We start from the raw sequence: 13,869 nt of genomic DNA, 5'->3' as shown, positions 1-13,869 counted from the left end.
CTCTATTGTCTTTTCCCCTTTTCTGCGCTGAAAGTACATAACTCAAAGTTTCCCCCACCCTCCGGCCTTAAATGCATCCCAAACCACCCCTGGAGCAGCTGTTCCTCTATTAATATCCCAAAAACTCCTAATCCAACCTTCCATGTACTCCCTATATCCCTCATCCTTGAGCAAAGCTCTCTCAAAAGTCCATTGCCTTTCCTTCCTCTGGACCTGACCTATTTCAATAATTAGAACTAAAGGGCTGTGATCTGATACCACACGGGGATGTTTTTCCATCCGTGCCCCCATCAGCAGAAACCCAGAAATCAAAAAATAATCTAACCTGACCATCACTCTGTGGGGGGCAGAATAAAATGTACTACCATCTTTGCTTGGATAGATCTTAATCCAAGGATCGATCAGGGAGTTGTGAATGACCAGATCGGATAGTGCTCTATACGTTCTCCTTTACCTACCTAGATAGCAACCTCCCGCCTGTGAGAATGTGCTTTTAGGATCGTGTATATTAAAGTCCCCGCATCTTACTATTGGCTCTGGCCAATGCGCCAACTCCATGTCCAAATATTGAAAGATCTCGGGATCATCCTCCGTTGAACCATAGACTCTAGCGAGGGTGAATTTCTCCCCTTTAAAGGTTAATTCCAGAATTACCCACCGACCCCACTGATCCTCCTTTTTCCTAATCACAGCCACGTCCCCAGTTCTACCCAAGATTGCCACTCCCCTATTCCTAGATCCTTGCTTATAATTTGCAAGAACAGCAAAACCCAGCTGTCCCAAAAGATAGCTTTTTGATGCCTCTATATGCGTTTCTTGCAAGCATACTAAATCCAGCCGCAACATTCTCAACAGTGCCGCCACCCTGAGTCTTTTATTTACATCATTTAAACCACAAACATTTATGGTGGCAATCCTGCAGCTCATTTAGAAATTTCAAACATTTCCCCATGGACTAAGAACCCTTCCGTACATAATAATAACCAACCCCACATGCTATTTCTCAAGTTGAGACCGTAACTTGATTGCATGTGTTGTGATTTCATGACCAAGTACTGTATTAGCTGTGTTGCTTGCGCGCTACTCTGTCCTCCTTTGTGCTGTACCGACCAGTGCAAACCAATTCTTCTCTGCCATTTCTTCCCCCATTGACCCCCTAAACCCCCCTGTCCCCCCCTTCCTGTCCCATACCCCTCCCCCCTCTACGGGCAAATAGGTCAGAAAGACCTATGTGTGGTTCCTACAGTATGTGGAAGTCGCTAACCTCCCTCTCTACACCCCCCCCCAATTCCTTGTACTCCCCCGTTCTCCCCCCATTAAAATACAAGAACATTGCCATACATTACCATATCCCTGGATACTATAGCCCAAGCGCCTCTTTTTTTTTTTTTAGCCTCCCTTCTGCGACTTTAATTGCTCCAAAAACTGCTGGGCTTTAATTTCCGACCAAAACATTTATACTCTCCCTCTTGTAACCACCTTTAGCCTTGCTGGAAATAACAGGTAAGCCTCAGAACCCATTGACTGAAACGGCTTAATGAGTTGCCTCAACCTCCACCTCCTCTCTACAGTGACATGGCAAAAGTCTGGCCTGGCAAAAAAGGAGGTACCCTCAAATGACCGTCTACTATCTGGCCTTGCCTTCTCCATGAGCTCTTCTCTAAGAAGATAATTCCCAACATATATCAAAATTGTTCTAGGGAGAGGTGGTTTACCTGCCCCCCCCCCTCCACCCCATCCTTTCTTGATTGTAAAGGGGAACCTGTGGGCCCGTTGCGCCTCCCTCTCCCATTGCCAGTCCGATTCCGGGAAAGCCCCTCGAAGCAGATTTACAACAAATTGCAGAATGTTCTGCCCCTCTGTCCCTTCTTCCACACCCAAAAGGCGAATGTTATTCCGCCGCTGACGGTTTTCAAAGTCCTCCATCTTCCAGAGCATATCGTCAGACACCTTTTCCTGGTTAATTTTAAACTCCTGCCAAGCTCCCACGTTGTCCTCCAATCTTCCTGTTCTCTCTTCTACCTCAGTAACCCTATTTGCCATGGCATCATACAGTTTGTTAACCTTTTTCAGAGTGTTATGTATTTTTTTCGTCGCATGTCTCGCCCTTCGACTTTCAGCCCTGGCCTCCCCTTGAATCTGCTTCAGCGTGTTGGTATTCATATCAAAAGGGGCCTGAAGCTGTGCCGAATTATTCTCCTCATAAGTCTGTGAGGTGGCCGAGTAGTCCCAGAGAAGCTACTTCCCCATCCTGGTTGGTGACCCTAATCCTGAAGCCTGTTTTCTTCCTTTAGTCCATCTCTTCTTCTGTGTACTTTCTTTCCCTGACATGCTGGAGGCCGAAAGTGACCCATCCTCCTCCTCCTCTGTCCCAGTCTCGCTTGTAATTGAGACATCCGTATCCTCATTAACAGAATAGAAGCAGTCTCCCTCTGCTGAGGCTCCTTCAGCCCCTTCAGACCCCTCCACACTGTTTGGTAACAAACTCTTCTTAGCCAGGCTGGCCTTGCTACCCCATGAGCTCCCTGCTTTCAGTTCGGCCTCGACCTGCATTAGGGCCTCAAGCATATCTGCACTCCCTGCTGTGCCAGTTCCTAGCCCCTCGTTCACCAAGCTGCCCACCAAGGCATTTGCTCCTCTGGTATGGGTAGCCTTACCCGGGTTCCTGTCTGCCTCGAGGGCCACTGAAGTCTCCATTATCCTGCTTGCGCTCGCCGGGCTTCCAGCAAGCTCACCGCCACCACCGCCTCCGCCCGAGCCTGAAGGTGAGTCTGTGTTCAAGCGTTGCCTAGCAACGACAAGAGCCGCGTCAGAAGCGGCGTCCTCTGCAGCGTCCTCGAGGACGCTTTCACCCCGGGCTAAACCTTCCTCGACCTGCTGCCTGATTTTTGGGGTAAAGACTTCCATCAGGGTGGGCTGCCGAAGCGCAAAATCCTTGCCTCGTGCCAGCCCCCCTACCTTCTACTTCTCCACGTCCAGTGTTTCCGATGGTGCTACTGCTGTAGGAGTCCCGTCCTCGGGTTGCTCCCCCCTTGCTGGTGCTTTACCCGCACTTCTGCCTTTTTCCCCTTAGATGCTGGTGCCGGTGCAACAATCTTCCGGATGGCACCCGATTTCAGGGTCGCAGGTACGACCTCCTTCCTTACGATATCGGGCGGGTGCTTTACCACCGCAGAGTCCGGCAGAGATTTCCCCTTCTCCTTCTCCAACCGCTGCGGTCGCGGAGGCATCCTCCTGAAGTACTTCGCCTCCCGAATTGCTCCAAGTATTCCAAGAGCACTCGCCACCTTCAGATGCAGGGCCCCAGGACCGAGTCTTTTAGCGATGCGCCTTTTCAGGCTCTCATAACAGCGAAGGCTTTTCTGTATCAGGAGCTCAAACGCCATCAGGGAGAACACACATCTTTTCAGGTAAGAGCCATCAGGGGGATATAGTAGAGAGAGGTCTCGCAGCGACTGCTCACCACAGCCTGTCGGCAGCCATCTTGCCTCTAACTGCATCATCTCCTATGCTAACGACACCCAGCTCATCCTCTCCCTCACCAAGGACCCGCACACTGCAAAAACCAACCTCCAAGAAGGAATGAAGGCCGTTGCCGACTGGATGCAGAGCAGCTGTCTGAAACTGAACTCGAACGAGATGAAGGTCCTCATCCTGGGTCCTACCCCCTCGGCCTGGGACGATTCGTGGTGGCCAACCACGCTGGGAACAGCACCTACACCGACACCGACCGACCACGCATGGAACCTAAGATTCGTCCTAGACTCCCACCTCTCCATGTCAAAGTAGATCAACGCTGTCTCCTCCTCATGCTACAACACCCTCCGCATGCTCCACAGGATCTACAAGTGGATCCCGCCCGAAACAAGGAAAACTGTTACACTGGCCCTCGTCAGCAGCAGGCTGGACTACGGCAACGCACTCTATGCAGGAATCCCAGCCAAGCACCTATGTCGACTACAACGTATCCAAAATGCCTCCGCACGACTGATCCTGGACGTATCCCGCCGCAGCCACATCACCCCCCACCTGAAAGACCTGCACTGGCTCCCAGTCGACGAAAGGATCACCTTCAAGCTCTTCAACCACGCACACAACGCTGGACCAGTCTACCTGAACTACAGACTCAGCTTCTACACCCCCACCCGCCAGCTCTGCTTGTAAGCCTCGCCCTCGCCGCGGTCCTACGCATCCAACGAAAGACCACCAGCAGCAGATCCTTCTCCTACCTCGCCGCCAAGACCTGGAACACCCTCCCTACCCACCTACGGCAGACCCAGGAACTGCTCACCTTCAGAAGACTCCTCAAGACCTGGCTCTTCGAGCAGAAGTGGCACCCCCCCCTTCAGCGCCTTGAGACCCTCACGGGTAAGTAGTGCGCTTTACGAGTTCCTTGATTGATTGATTGATAATCCTCGCAGTTAATGCTAACTTTGGTTTGGCTTTATCAAAACATGTTGTGTAAGGTGTCACACACTTTGGAATACTACCCCCCGCCAGTCCTGGCGGCGGGGGTTGCAATCCACCCTTCTAGAGGGAGAAGACATGTAGTTAATGGTTTATCCAGTTTAAGTTAAACAGAGCCTCAGCATCACAAAATGGATGCTGCTGCCACAGACATGAGTCTGACCTCCTGTTCCTGGACGAAACTCTGGCAGGGGAGGCCTGGACAATAGGTTTCCTGTCCAGGGAGGTGCCAGAACCTCCCCAGACAGGCTTTAGTGTATTGGGGCAGGGAGGGCTGCATTCAGTGAATGCTTTCCAGACACTGCCTGGGGCACACAAGGTGCTCCATGCATTTCCCAGTTCAAACCAGTTGCTGGGGCACTCTGCCCCAGCTCTGGCGCGAAACTGGACGAAGGGAAAGGGGTGTAACCACCCCCTTCCCAGGTCCACCCATAGGAGGGACCTTAACCCCTTCCCTGCTGTGCACTTTCCCCCGCTGTGCTGGGGGGAGGGGGCGCGCACGGCGCCCCGGTGCTCATGACGAGCTCAGCTCGTCAAGCAGCACAGTGCTCATGTGCTCATGACGAGCTGAGCTCGTCATGAACACACCCGTTTCTTTAGACCGTTCGCAGAGCAGGGGAATTTGCCCAGCGTGCGAGCATTCTAAAGGGCATGACGAGCTCAGCTCATCATGAGCACACGAGAACCGTGGCTCATGCCGAGCTGAGCTTGTCATGAGCATGGGAGGGGTTAAGGGTAGTCCAGCCCCTAAACTTAAGTATAGGAGCCCAGTCACTAGGACTTTTGATTACCCTGGACGAACTTCTGAAACATAAATCCTGGACCTTCGACATTCCATTTCGACTGGAAGATGGAAGACATCTCCCTTGTGGTCAAGGCGTTACCACCCTGTTCAAACAGGCACCAACAGCAACTTTGCCGGTCTCCATTTTGGAGGCTCCCGCCTGATCCCGAAGAATCTGCGATACAGGACACAGACTTCCAGACATCTCTGACCCCGACCTTCGCTCACAGCAAAGCTGAGACCCGTGGCGGACACGAGAGACGTGAGACAGGAACTCCTGGACATCCTGCATTTTGCTAACGGCATCTACTCCAGAGGTATCGAGCAGTTGTGCATTGGGGTACAAGAAGCCCCAGCCCCGAGCACCATTTGCACTGAAGCTCAGGTCCCCACAATCCACGAGTGTTCCGTGGGGCCCGCTCTTGTATTTCAGCTCTAAGCGTCTTCCCGGTTCCTAGTCCGTTGGCTAGTGAGCCCCTGGAACACTCCATTTTAAATCTAACTTGCTTTCCTGGTTGCTCTAGGCTTGCTCCAGCTTCCCTACAAAGGAGAAGCGCCACAGACTTTGCTGGTCTGCACCGAAGCCAATCTCAACATTCTGCGTGGATTGCCTTTGCCACGGCTTGTTGGGTCCAATCCGGTTACCAACACCGCAGTCAACTAGATCCTTAGTGGGACAGCTCGAATCCAGCTCCTGGTTGTCATTGACACCTCCTGGACCTCGTGGCTGAAGAGACAACTTTCACCTTTTCACCTGAAATCACCCAACATCGCCTGGTTCCTTCCTGGTTCCATCCTGGTCACTGGCAAGTGACCCAGACTCTGTCCCTTCTGCTTTCACGTTCTACAGATCTTCAATCCACCCTTGGATACACCCGAACCCTTTTCCTCTGGTCACCTGCAGCACTTCTTTGCAGCTCTCCATTGAAAATGACAACGAAACCAGACACGAAAAGACACCTATGCACCCGGCTTCCATGGGTGAGGTAACAAGAGTACTCCGGTGCTCCCATCGGTCTTGACTCTTGAAGTGTCCTAGTTTAAAAGGGTTCCATCGTAGTCCACCCAGAAGGGTCCTTAAATTGTATATTTGTAACTCCTACGTTTCCCATGGAAAGTCAATAGTAGCCCGCTGCTGTGTTTAGACACTGGACGCATCTCCCGTGGGCCTCCTACATCCTAACTTTTGGTTGTTTAGAGTAGCCCCAGCAATTCCACAGGCCCTAGGCCTGCTTTCTAATTCTCTTGTGGTTCTTTTACCACTATTTTAGTATATGGTTTGTGAGGCCCCTAGGGCATAACGTATACTATGCAACTTATTGTATAGTAATTGAGTAACTTGTATTGTACTTTCACCTCTGACCACATAAAGAGTGCAGAGGGGTTGTGTTTAGAATAAATACATATATATTTGATATATACCTTGTATGGTGTCCTTTCATTTGGTACTCAAGGGATTATAATTGGTAAAACAACTTGCTTAATACGCTCTCTGAAGTCTTAGGCTGATGACTGCTGGTCCATGCTACCACTAGGATAGCTTTCTATAAGGTTGACTTTACAAGAACCATCAATAAGGGTCGATTAGACTGGTGCAATATGCCCACTAGAACTAGTGGACATAATATGGCAGGCTAACTCCTCACACTGATTTCGGATTTGTACTAATCCCAAAAGAGTCCCTTTTATCCTTACCAGTGGTACCCTGTCTCTTGGCGAGTGGAGTCACTCCCTCTTTTCATATACAAGCAAGGACACAGCATGTCCTGTCAGGGAGATTAACAAGCCAGAACCAGGAAAATGCAAGCTCAAAGGATTATGTAAGCATGTGTCTATGTACGATGACACAGTGTGTGCTTATGTCACAGAGTTTGTTGTGTTCTCTCCGAGCATGATAAGTGCTGTGTGAAATACGATAATCTAATGAGTCCGCGGCCACGATACAGTGTTCGTTTTACTTTGCAAACTAGTGGGTAGTAGATTGCACGTGTGTGCTGTGGCGTAGCTGTGGCGTGGATAAACATGTGCATTCACTCGTCTGCATGGTCACTCGGCCAAATGTCAAAAGGGCCACTTTCACAAACCTCTCTCTAGCAGAGATGATCCCACGATGGAGTAAGGAGCACTTCAGAAGGAGCTCTGAAGGCGAGGTGAAGGCAGAGATGGAGAAAGCATGTTCATGACAGGAGGAGGGCGTGTGGCTGAAGTGGAGTCGAGATTCTAACATCATGAGACCTCAGTGGATAAGAGTGAGGAACTTGTGTGAACAAGCGCTACGCGAACGAAAGTGAAAGCGCCAGGATGTCGAGCCTGCAAGGCGACTCCGAGCCGGCTAATGTAAACAACCGCGCGCGTGTCCCTAATTATAAACAGATGGCCCCTGCGCACCACTGCTCGATCTCGCAAGGTGGATGCCGCCACATGCACGAGTGTGTGGAAAAAAGCAGACTAATTTCTAAAGGTCTTCTCCTTTGCCTGACTCTTTATATTCTTTCCTTCTACTTTCTCCTTTCACGTTTGGTACAGGATTGTGCCCTTCTTTTTCTAATCGATTCTTGCAACTTTGTTCATTTAAATTGAAATTAATTGTGAATAAATGTTCCTTTGTCCGGCTGGACACTGGATAACTACTCATAGTTCTCTCTGTAGTCTATGAAATGCTTTCATTATCAATTACTAGGCCAATGACCTTTGTTTTTGGAAATAAGTAATCACCCGAGGTCTTTGGCTATCTGATCGGTTCCCTTGTTCACTATACCTCTCCTCATCTCCTAGGGAAGCACCTGTGCGCTCCCTAGGCGAGACCTAAAAATGTAACAAGAAAATGCAGAATGACAGTTATGTTCTGAAGTCAGCAGATGGCACTAGAGATCTAAACATTGAATTTCAAACTATACAACAATGTATTTGATGTTTTGACAATATCATTGCAGCACATCTATGGTCGGCATGTTTAACTGATGCTATCTGTATAACATGTTTTATGGCGTACACACAAAACACCCGATACATGAATAGGTATTGAACTTCATTAAGTACTGATTTCAGGCTTTGCCATATTATTTACTTGTACTTCGTGGCACTGATTTATTAACATTTTTAGATGCAGGTGTGTGTTTATGGTGATGAAGAATAGGGGTGATGATGCTTGCCCCAAAGATTTACATCCTACCAGAAGATGTAATGGTAATCGAAATATCAGAGGACAGCAGCATAGACTCCCTGCGAAGGTATCCAGGGAAAATGTGCATCACACAAACGTACAGAAAAAGACAGTCTTCTAAAAGGGCCGTAGAAAGGGAGACAAGCTAAATCTTGCTTGGACTTCGCTGACAGCACTGGAAGACAAACATTTGGATGTCGCCGATTTAAGGGGATTACTACCATCTGTGGATAATTTGGAGGAAAAAAAAGTGACGGTTCTCTCCTCAGGAGGCTATGCAGCTTCCAACACCCCTAGCCCCAGCCAGCGTTACCAATGACAGTACCAACACAACTATTAACCATCACACACCTACAAGTGTGACAATTCAGACTATTTTAGATCGGAATGGCTTTGGTGGCAAGTGTTAGTAAGTTTTAAAACATCGGCTAAAAAAAACTGTTGTTGCGCTCATCTCAAAATTAGACATGCAGCGCCACCATGTGGCAGATTGTCATAAGTGTCAGTGTTGATAATTAATTTACCAAAGGCTCACACACTAAGCACAGACTACCTACTACAAAACAAAATGCTTCCTATAGAAGCCGACTCAAAGGTTTGATGTTTAGCTGAAAAGGAATCGAAGGATAGGTGATGATGTGATAGAGACGGAGAACCAAAAGTTTGAAATGCCAAGAATTCATAACATTGAAATAAGGGTAGCTGAGCAGTTATACGTTAAAGAAATGGTCTTCAATTCATGGATAGATTGGAACAGTTATGAAAGTAAATCCAGTGGGCCTTGTACAGAAATTGTATCTACAAAGGTCCAATAAAAAAAACTGTCTCACACACACACAAATAAATATATATTCTATTTATCTAGCTGTGCAGAGTGTAACTCTACTTATTACCATTGCCGAGTGCCGCCATTATAGGAGGTGGTGTACAGCCCCTTTTCTTGAAAAAAAAGGCTATATAAGGGAGTAAGGTGAGTGCATTCTGACCCCCGGCCATTGTGGGAGGACCCTCAAAGGATCCCCAACCCCAGTGGTTTAAATAAAAATAAAAAAGTTAAGAGTGACAAGTCCGTGATCCTTTCTTTGGGATTCGCAGAACCCCAACACCTAAAACATGATTCAGGGCAAGCTTTCGAGATACATCAAACCCAGGGAAAACTTATCTGACCCATAAATCTACTTGCATACATTTGCGAAATGGATTCAGAAACACAAATCCTTGAGGAAACTTAACTTGGCTTGTGGTGCCCCGGCATGAAGCTTGCTCTAGGTTGTTGTACCAAATCAGGATCTGCCAAACCCATACAAAACACCCCAAAAAAGCTAAGCTCAGTCGTCCAACACTGATGCATAGGCGGTTTGGCAGCCCCCAGCAGTGGGGTTGCAAGGCCTGGCCTAGGGCCGGATGGGCCGTTGCGGGCAGCGGGCATTTTCACAGTGGGCCGGAAAGGTGGGGGCTGGTTTAGGACCGGTGCAGGCCGTTTTTGTTACTGGGTGCCGGTTTTGCTGCAGTGCTGCAAAATTGGCCCCCTGAACAAAGCGCAGCAGCAAAGTTAGAATATACATAGGTTGATCGTAATTCATGTTGTGTGCGCTCCGAAACATAAATGCCAAATTTCTGTGGTTTTACACATTTGAGACTCGAATATAACTCTTTGTAACTGTTTCAGATAATGTTCTTGATTTTTCTATGATTTCCTGCTTTTTGTAAAGATTCGTGAATGAGGCTCCAAAATTCTTGCACCTAAAATGGCCACCCTACTAGTCAGCTCTGACTTGCGAGTTATGTACCAAAAACAGCAATTTTTGTTTAGGGGGATTGCTGGGGATTTTCAACACCTCGACCACTGATCTGGGGTCAGCCACCTTTAAGGTTGACCACTCATGACTGTGTATTTTTTTTCCACACCCTGAAACTCTCAAGTATGAGATGGCACCTTTTTGAAACACTAGTATTGCAAAAACTACTGAACAGGTTTACATCAAACCAAACAATTATGCTTTCTGAGTAAAGTTCTACTTTCATGCCAAGTTTTGTGTAAATCTGTTCAGAAGTTCGGCCTTAATAGGAGAGGAAATTGTTGTTTGAGAGCTAAAATGGGAGCTCTACTCATCTCCCCCACCCTTAAGATCCATCCATTGGAGAAAAACGTAATGAAACTTGGCATGCCAAAAGTTAGCTCACTTAGGAGAGGGTTTTTCCCCCAAGGTACCAACTTCCTCATCAGACCCTTCTCTGTACCCTCTCTGTGCCCACAAGTTTCTGTCAATTCATTTCTAACTAATGCTTTTGGCCTAGCTGTTCTGTGCAGGTGCTGCCAAAGTTTTGACCTCACCGACAATTAATCCTCTATGTGCCCCCAAACTTTGTCCATCTGCGCCAAGGTGCTTCCTATATAGTTCCTCCACCTGTCCCCAAGCTCCCCCTCACTGTACCCCCCAGGTACCAGTATGCAATGATGCCTTTGCCCCACTCTCAAATGCACCTAGCGGCTCCATCTGTGATCCCCAGTTACAAACATCGCCCCCTTTGTTAGTACACCAGATGACTCCTCTCCACACCCACACAAGACTAATTATCCCTTCAAGTGTCCAATTATTATGTATTCAGACACAGATGCCCCGGTTGTGCCCACGCTCCTTGTTGCCATTTAAATGGCTCTCATGTGCTATCTCTTTCTCCATATTTATCAGGCCAAATCTCCATGTCGCCTGTTCATTTTTCTCCTGCCACTCCCTGTGTTCTGTGACACACGGGCCCCCCTCTTCAATCGTCAAAAGGTTTCACTGGAGTTACCAATGCATTTCTCCTCCAGATGCAAAGGTCATAAATGATATTCTCACACTACCAATTGCCCTCAGCACCCTCTCCCTGTGTTCCCTAGATGCTCCCGTTCGGTGTCCAATCACATGGCACTCCCTATCTCTCGAGCTACCTCCTCCCCTCTGTGACCCAAGGCGCTCTCTCCCTCTCTAGAAGTGCCTCAAATACCTCTTCTGCTAAACACAGATGCAGCCTCTCTTTACTCCCCCGCATTGCCCCTAGACCTACTTGCCTGTCACATGATCTTCTTGATGCCATTAAACCGTTAGACCTCTCTAGGTTTCCCCAGTAACCCCTGCTATGCCCTGGATGCACGGCCCCAATTGCCCGGAGACAAAATCCATCTCAGTTCCCCGATATCCCTTCTGTCTTCCAGCAGCCCCAAATGCTCCAAGCACCCCAGACACACTGCGACTTCCACACGGATGTCTCCTAGGTTTCCATCCACTATGCGTCGCAGGTGCCTCCTAGCTGTGGCCGACCACTCCACTGGCTCCATTCACCACCTCATCTGTTCAGCATAAGCGCCACATGTCCTATTCGTCTAAGTGACTCCTCCCACACTTTTCAATGCGCTAGGGAAGTGCTCTGTGCCCAGTCTCTAAGCTTGCATTCTCAATTGCCTTCTCTTAGTGTCCCAGATATTTTCAGAGTCCTAGATGGTCCCATCAGAACCAGCGCCCGGGCATTGCCTCTGTCTGCGCCACAAATGTGCTGCCTCTGTTCCCTCTCACATAACACCTCTCATCATCCCAAGCTGTTCTGCTATGTCCCTCAAGTGACGGCACTGTGCTCCCTGGTCCCAATTGCCCTAACTGTGTCCTCGCGTGCTGTGTATATCTGGCCAATTATAAAGAGGCACAGAGACCTCCATCCCCAATTGTACCTCTAGGTGCCTCCGTTGAGTTTTTCCTCTAGGTACCAAATGACCCCTTGCTGCCAGCTGGTCTGATTCCTTATTCTGGTGGCCTAGAAGATGCCAGGTAATGACTCTGCAAAATTTTGACTAAGTTCCTTTGGAGTTGGACTAGTCTACTTTGTTGACTCTACCACTGATAGAAGCTGTGATTTTAGGTGCTGGCAGGCCCCCTGTACTCTGCTTGCAGTACCATCTATTGGCCAGTTTCATGAGAACATGAGGAGGTCGTTGTTCGTGTACATAGTGGTTTAGGAAGTCGTGGTTCATGGAAAGGTCGTTGTTTAAGACTCGTTGTTTACTACACTCGTTGTAAAATATTCGTTATTAAGGCTGTTTCACCGTTCTGTCATGTTAGCCCACTCCAAGTAGCTCACGACGTGGTCCCAGCCAGCTTCGAATGTCAAGTGTCCCCTTATATCCCTCTCTTTCTGCCCCAGAAGGTCCCTCTCAATGCATCTTAGTAGCACCTCTGTGCCTCATTTGTACAAGAGTAACCATTCAACCCTCCACTACACGCACAAAAGAATCGACCTGCATAAAACAGAATTAGGTTTCTAACAGAGATTTAAAAATAGTTAATTTCTCGAAATTAAAGCGTTATTACGGACAGCTTTTGTGTGTGGCCTTTCCCCTTACAGGCATATTGTTCCACCATCTTGTTTTTTACAAAAACAACGCATTTTTTTCGCAGAATAAATGTAATACGAACCCCTTACCTTAGGATTATACTCAGCATTTCTGGCATGCAGGGCAATTTTCTTCAGATCCAGTTTGCAAGCCAAATTTACGGTAGACACTATATTTCTAGACAAAATGAAAGATAATGGCTGCATGAAATATGCATTACAACTCTCAAACACTCTTTACATACATTTACTAATTAAACGTATCTAAGAAAACGTTTGCTATATTATGAAAAAATAAGTTGTAATGCCACTCGCTAGTCGTGCACACTTCTATATTGATGCGTGTAGGATTGTGTGATGTAGTCTAGTGGTTGGGGGGTGGAGTTAAAGGGAGGAGCAGGAACGGGAGGAGCCAGGGACAGGAACTAAAGCAGTTAGAGTAGGGACAGGGTGGATGCTGGACGTACAGAATAAAGCTCCAGTAAAACCAGAACCAGTGTCTGTGGTTATTTGTAGCGCGATGCTACAACTGGCGACGAGGGTGGGATGGGCATGAACCTAGCCCACAGAACCCCACAAGAGTGCCCTGTCCCATGCGGCGCTGAGAAGAAGAAAATGACGCTGTGTGGAGCTGCCCCCTGAGAGAGAGGCCAGCAGCAGGTGACCCTATACCTCCTGTGGTGGCCAGGGAGTGAAGAGGGAGCCACAGCAACGAGCGCCGAAACGTTCGAAAGCGGCGCAGCAACAAGCGCTGGAACGCTCAGAGAGAGAGCAGTTCGCGCCAAACGTGGCCCCGCCGAATGCGTGCAATCTGGCATGTGCGGAGAGAACAGAGATCGGGAGCCCACTCCGACTCTGTCCAGCGCCCCAAGAAGTATAGGACTACTGTCCCGAGTGACCACCGAGAAGCCTCGCGGTAAGCGCTGTTGAGCGCGGTGAAACCGGAGCCTGAAGAGCCGCCGGCATCGGAAATCTCACGCCCGATGCGTGAATTTTGGCACCGTGTCGCCGCGTGATTGCGGCAGTGGACGCAGCAAGGCGGGAGCCCACCCCAACCTCACCTGACTGTAGCAGTGACCGAAGAGGG

At 48.7% G+C, this 13,869-nt stretch overlaps 1 protein-coding gene across 1 annotated transcript in view; it reads right to left on the bottom strand.

The window, feature by feature from the left end:
* Positions 1-13,869, bottom strand: part of TBPL2 (TATA-box binding protein like 2) — a 332,712-nt gene that overhangs the window by 242,878 nt on the left and 75,965 nt on the right. The window contains exon 3 of the mRNA XM_086936669.1: positions 12,873-12,960. Coding sequence (XP_086792795.1) covers positions 12,873-12,960 — 88 coding nt within the window. The remainder of the gene's footprint in view (positions 1-12,872; positions 12,961-13,869) is intronic.

The sequence above is a fragment of the Lissotriton vulgaris genome, chromosome 9 (assembly GCF_964263255.1).
Source record: "Lissotriton vulgaris chromosome 9, aLisVul1.2, whole genome shotgun sequence".
In the NCBI taxonomy this organism is placed as follows: domain Eukaryota; kingdom Metazoa; phylum Chordata; class Amphibia; order Caudata; family Salamandridae; genus Lissotriton; species Lissotriton vulgaris.
Note: the sequence above shows the minus strand (reverse complement) of the source record. Positions and strands in the feature narration are given on the sequence as shown.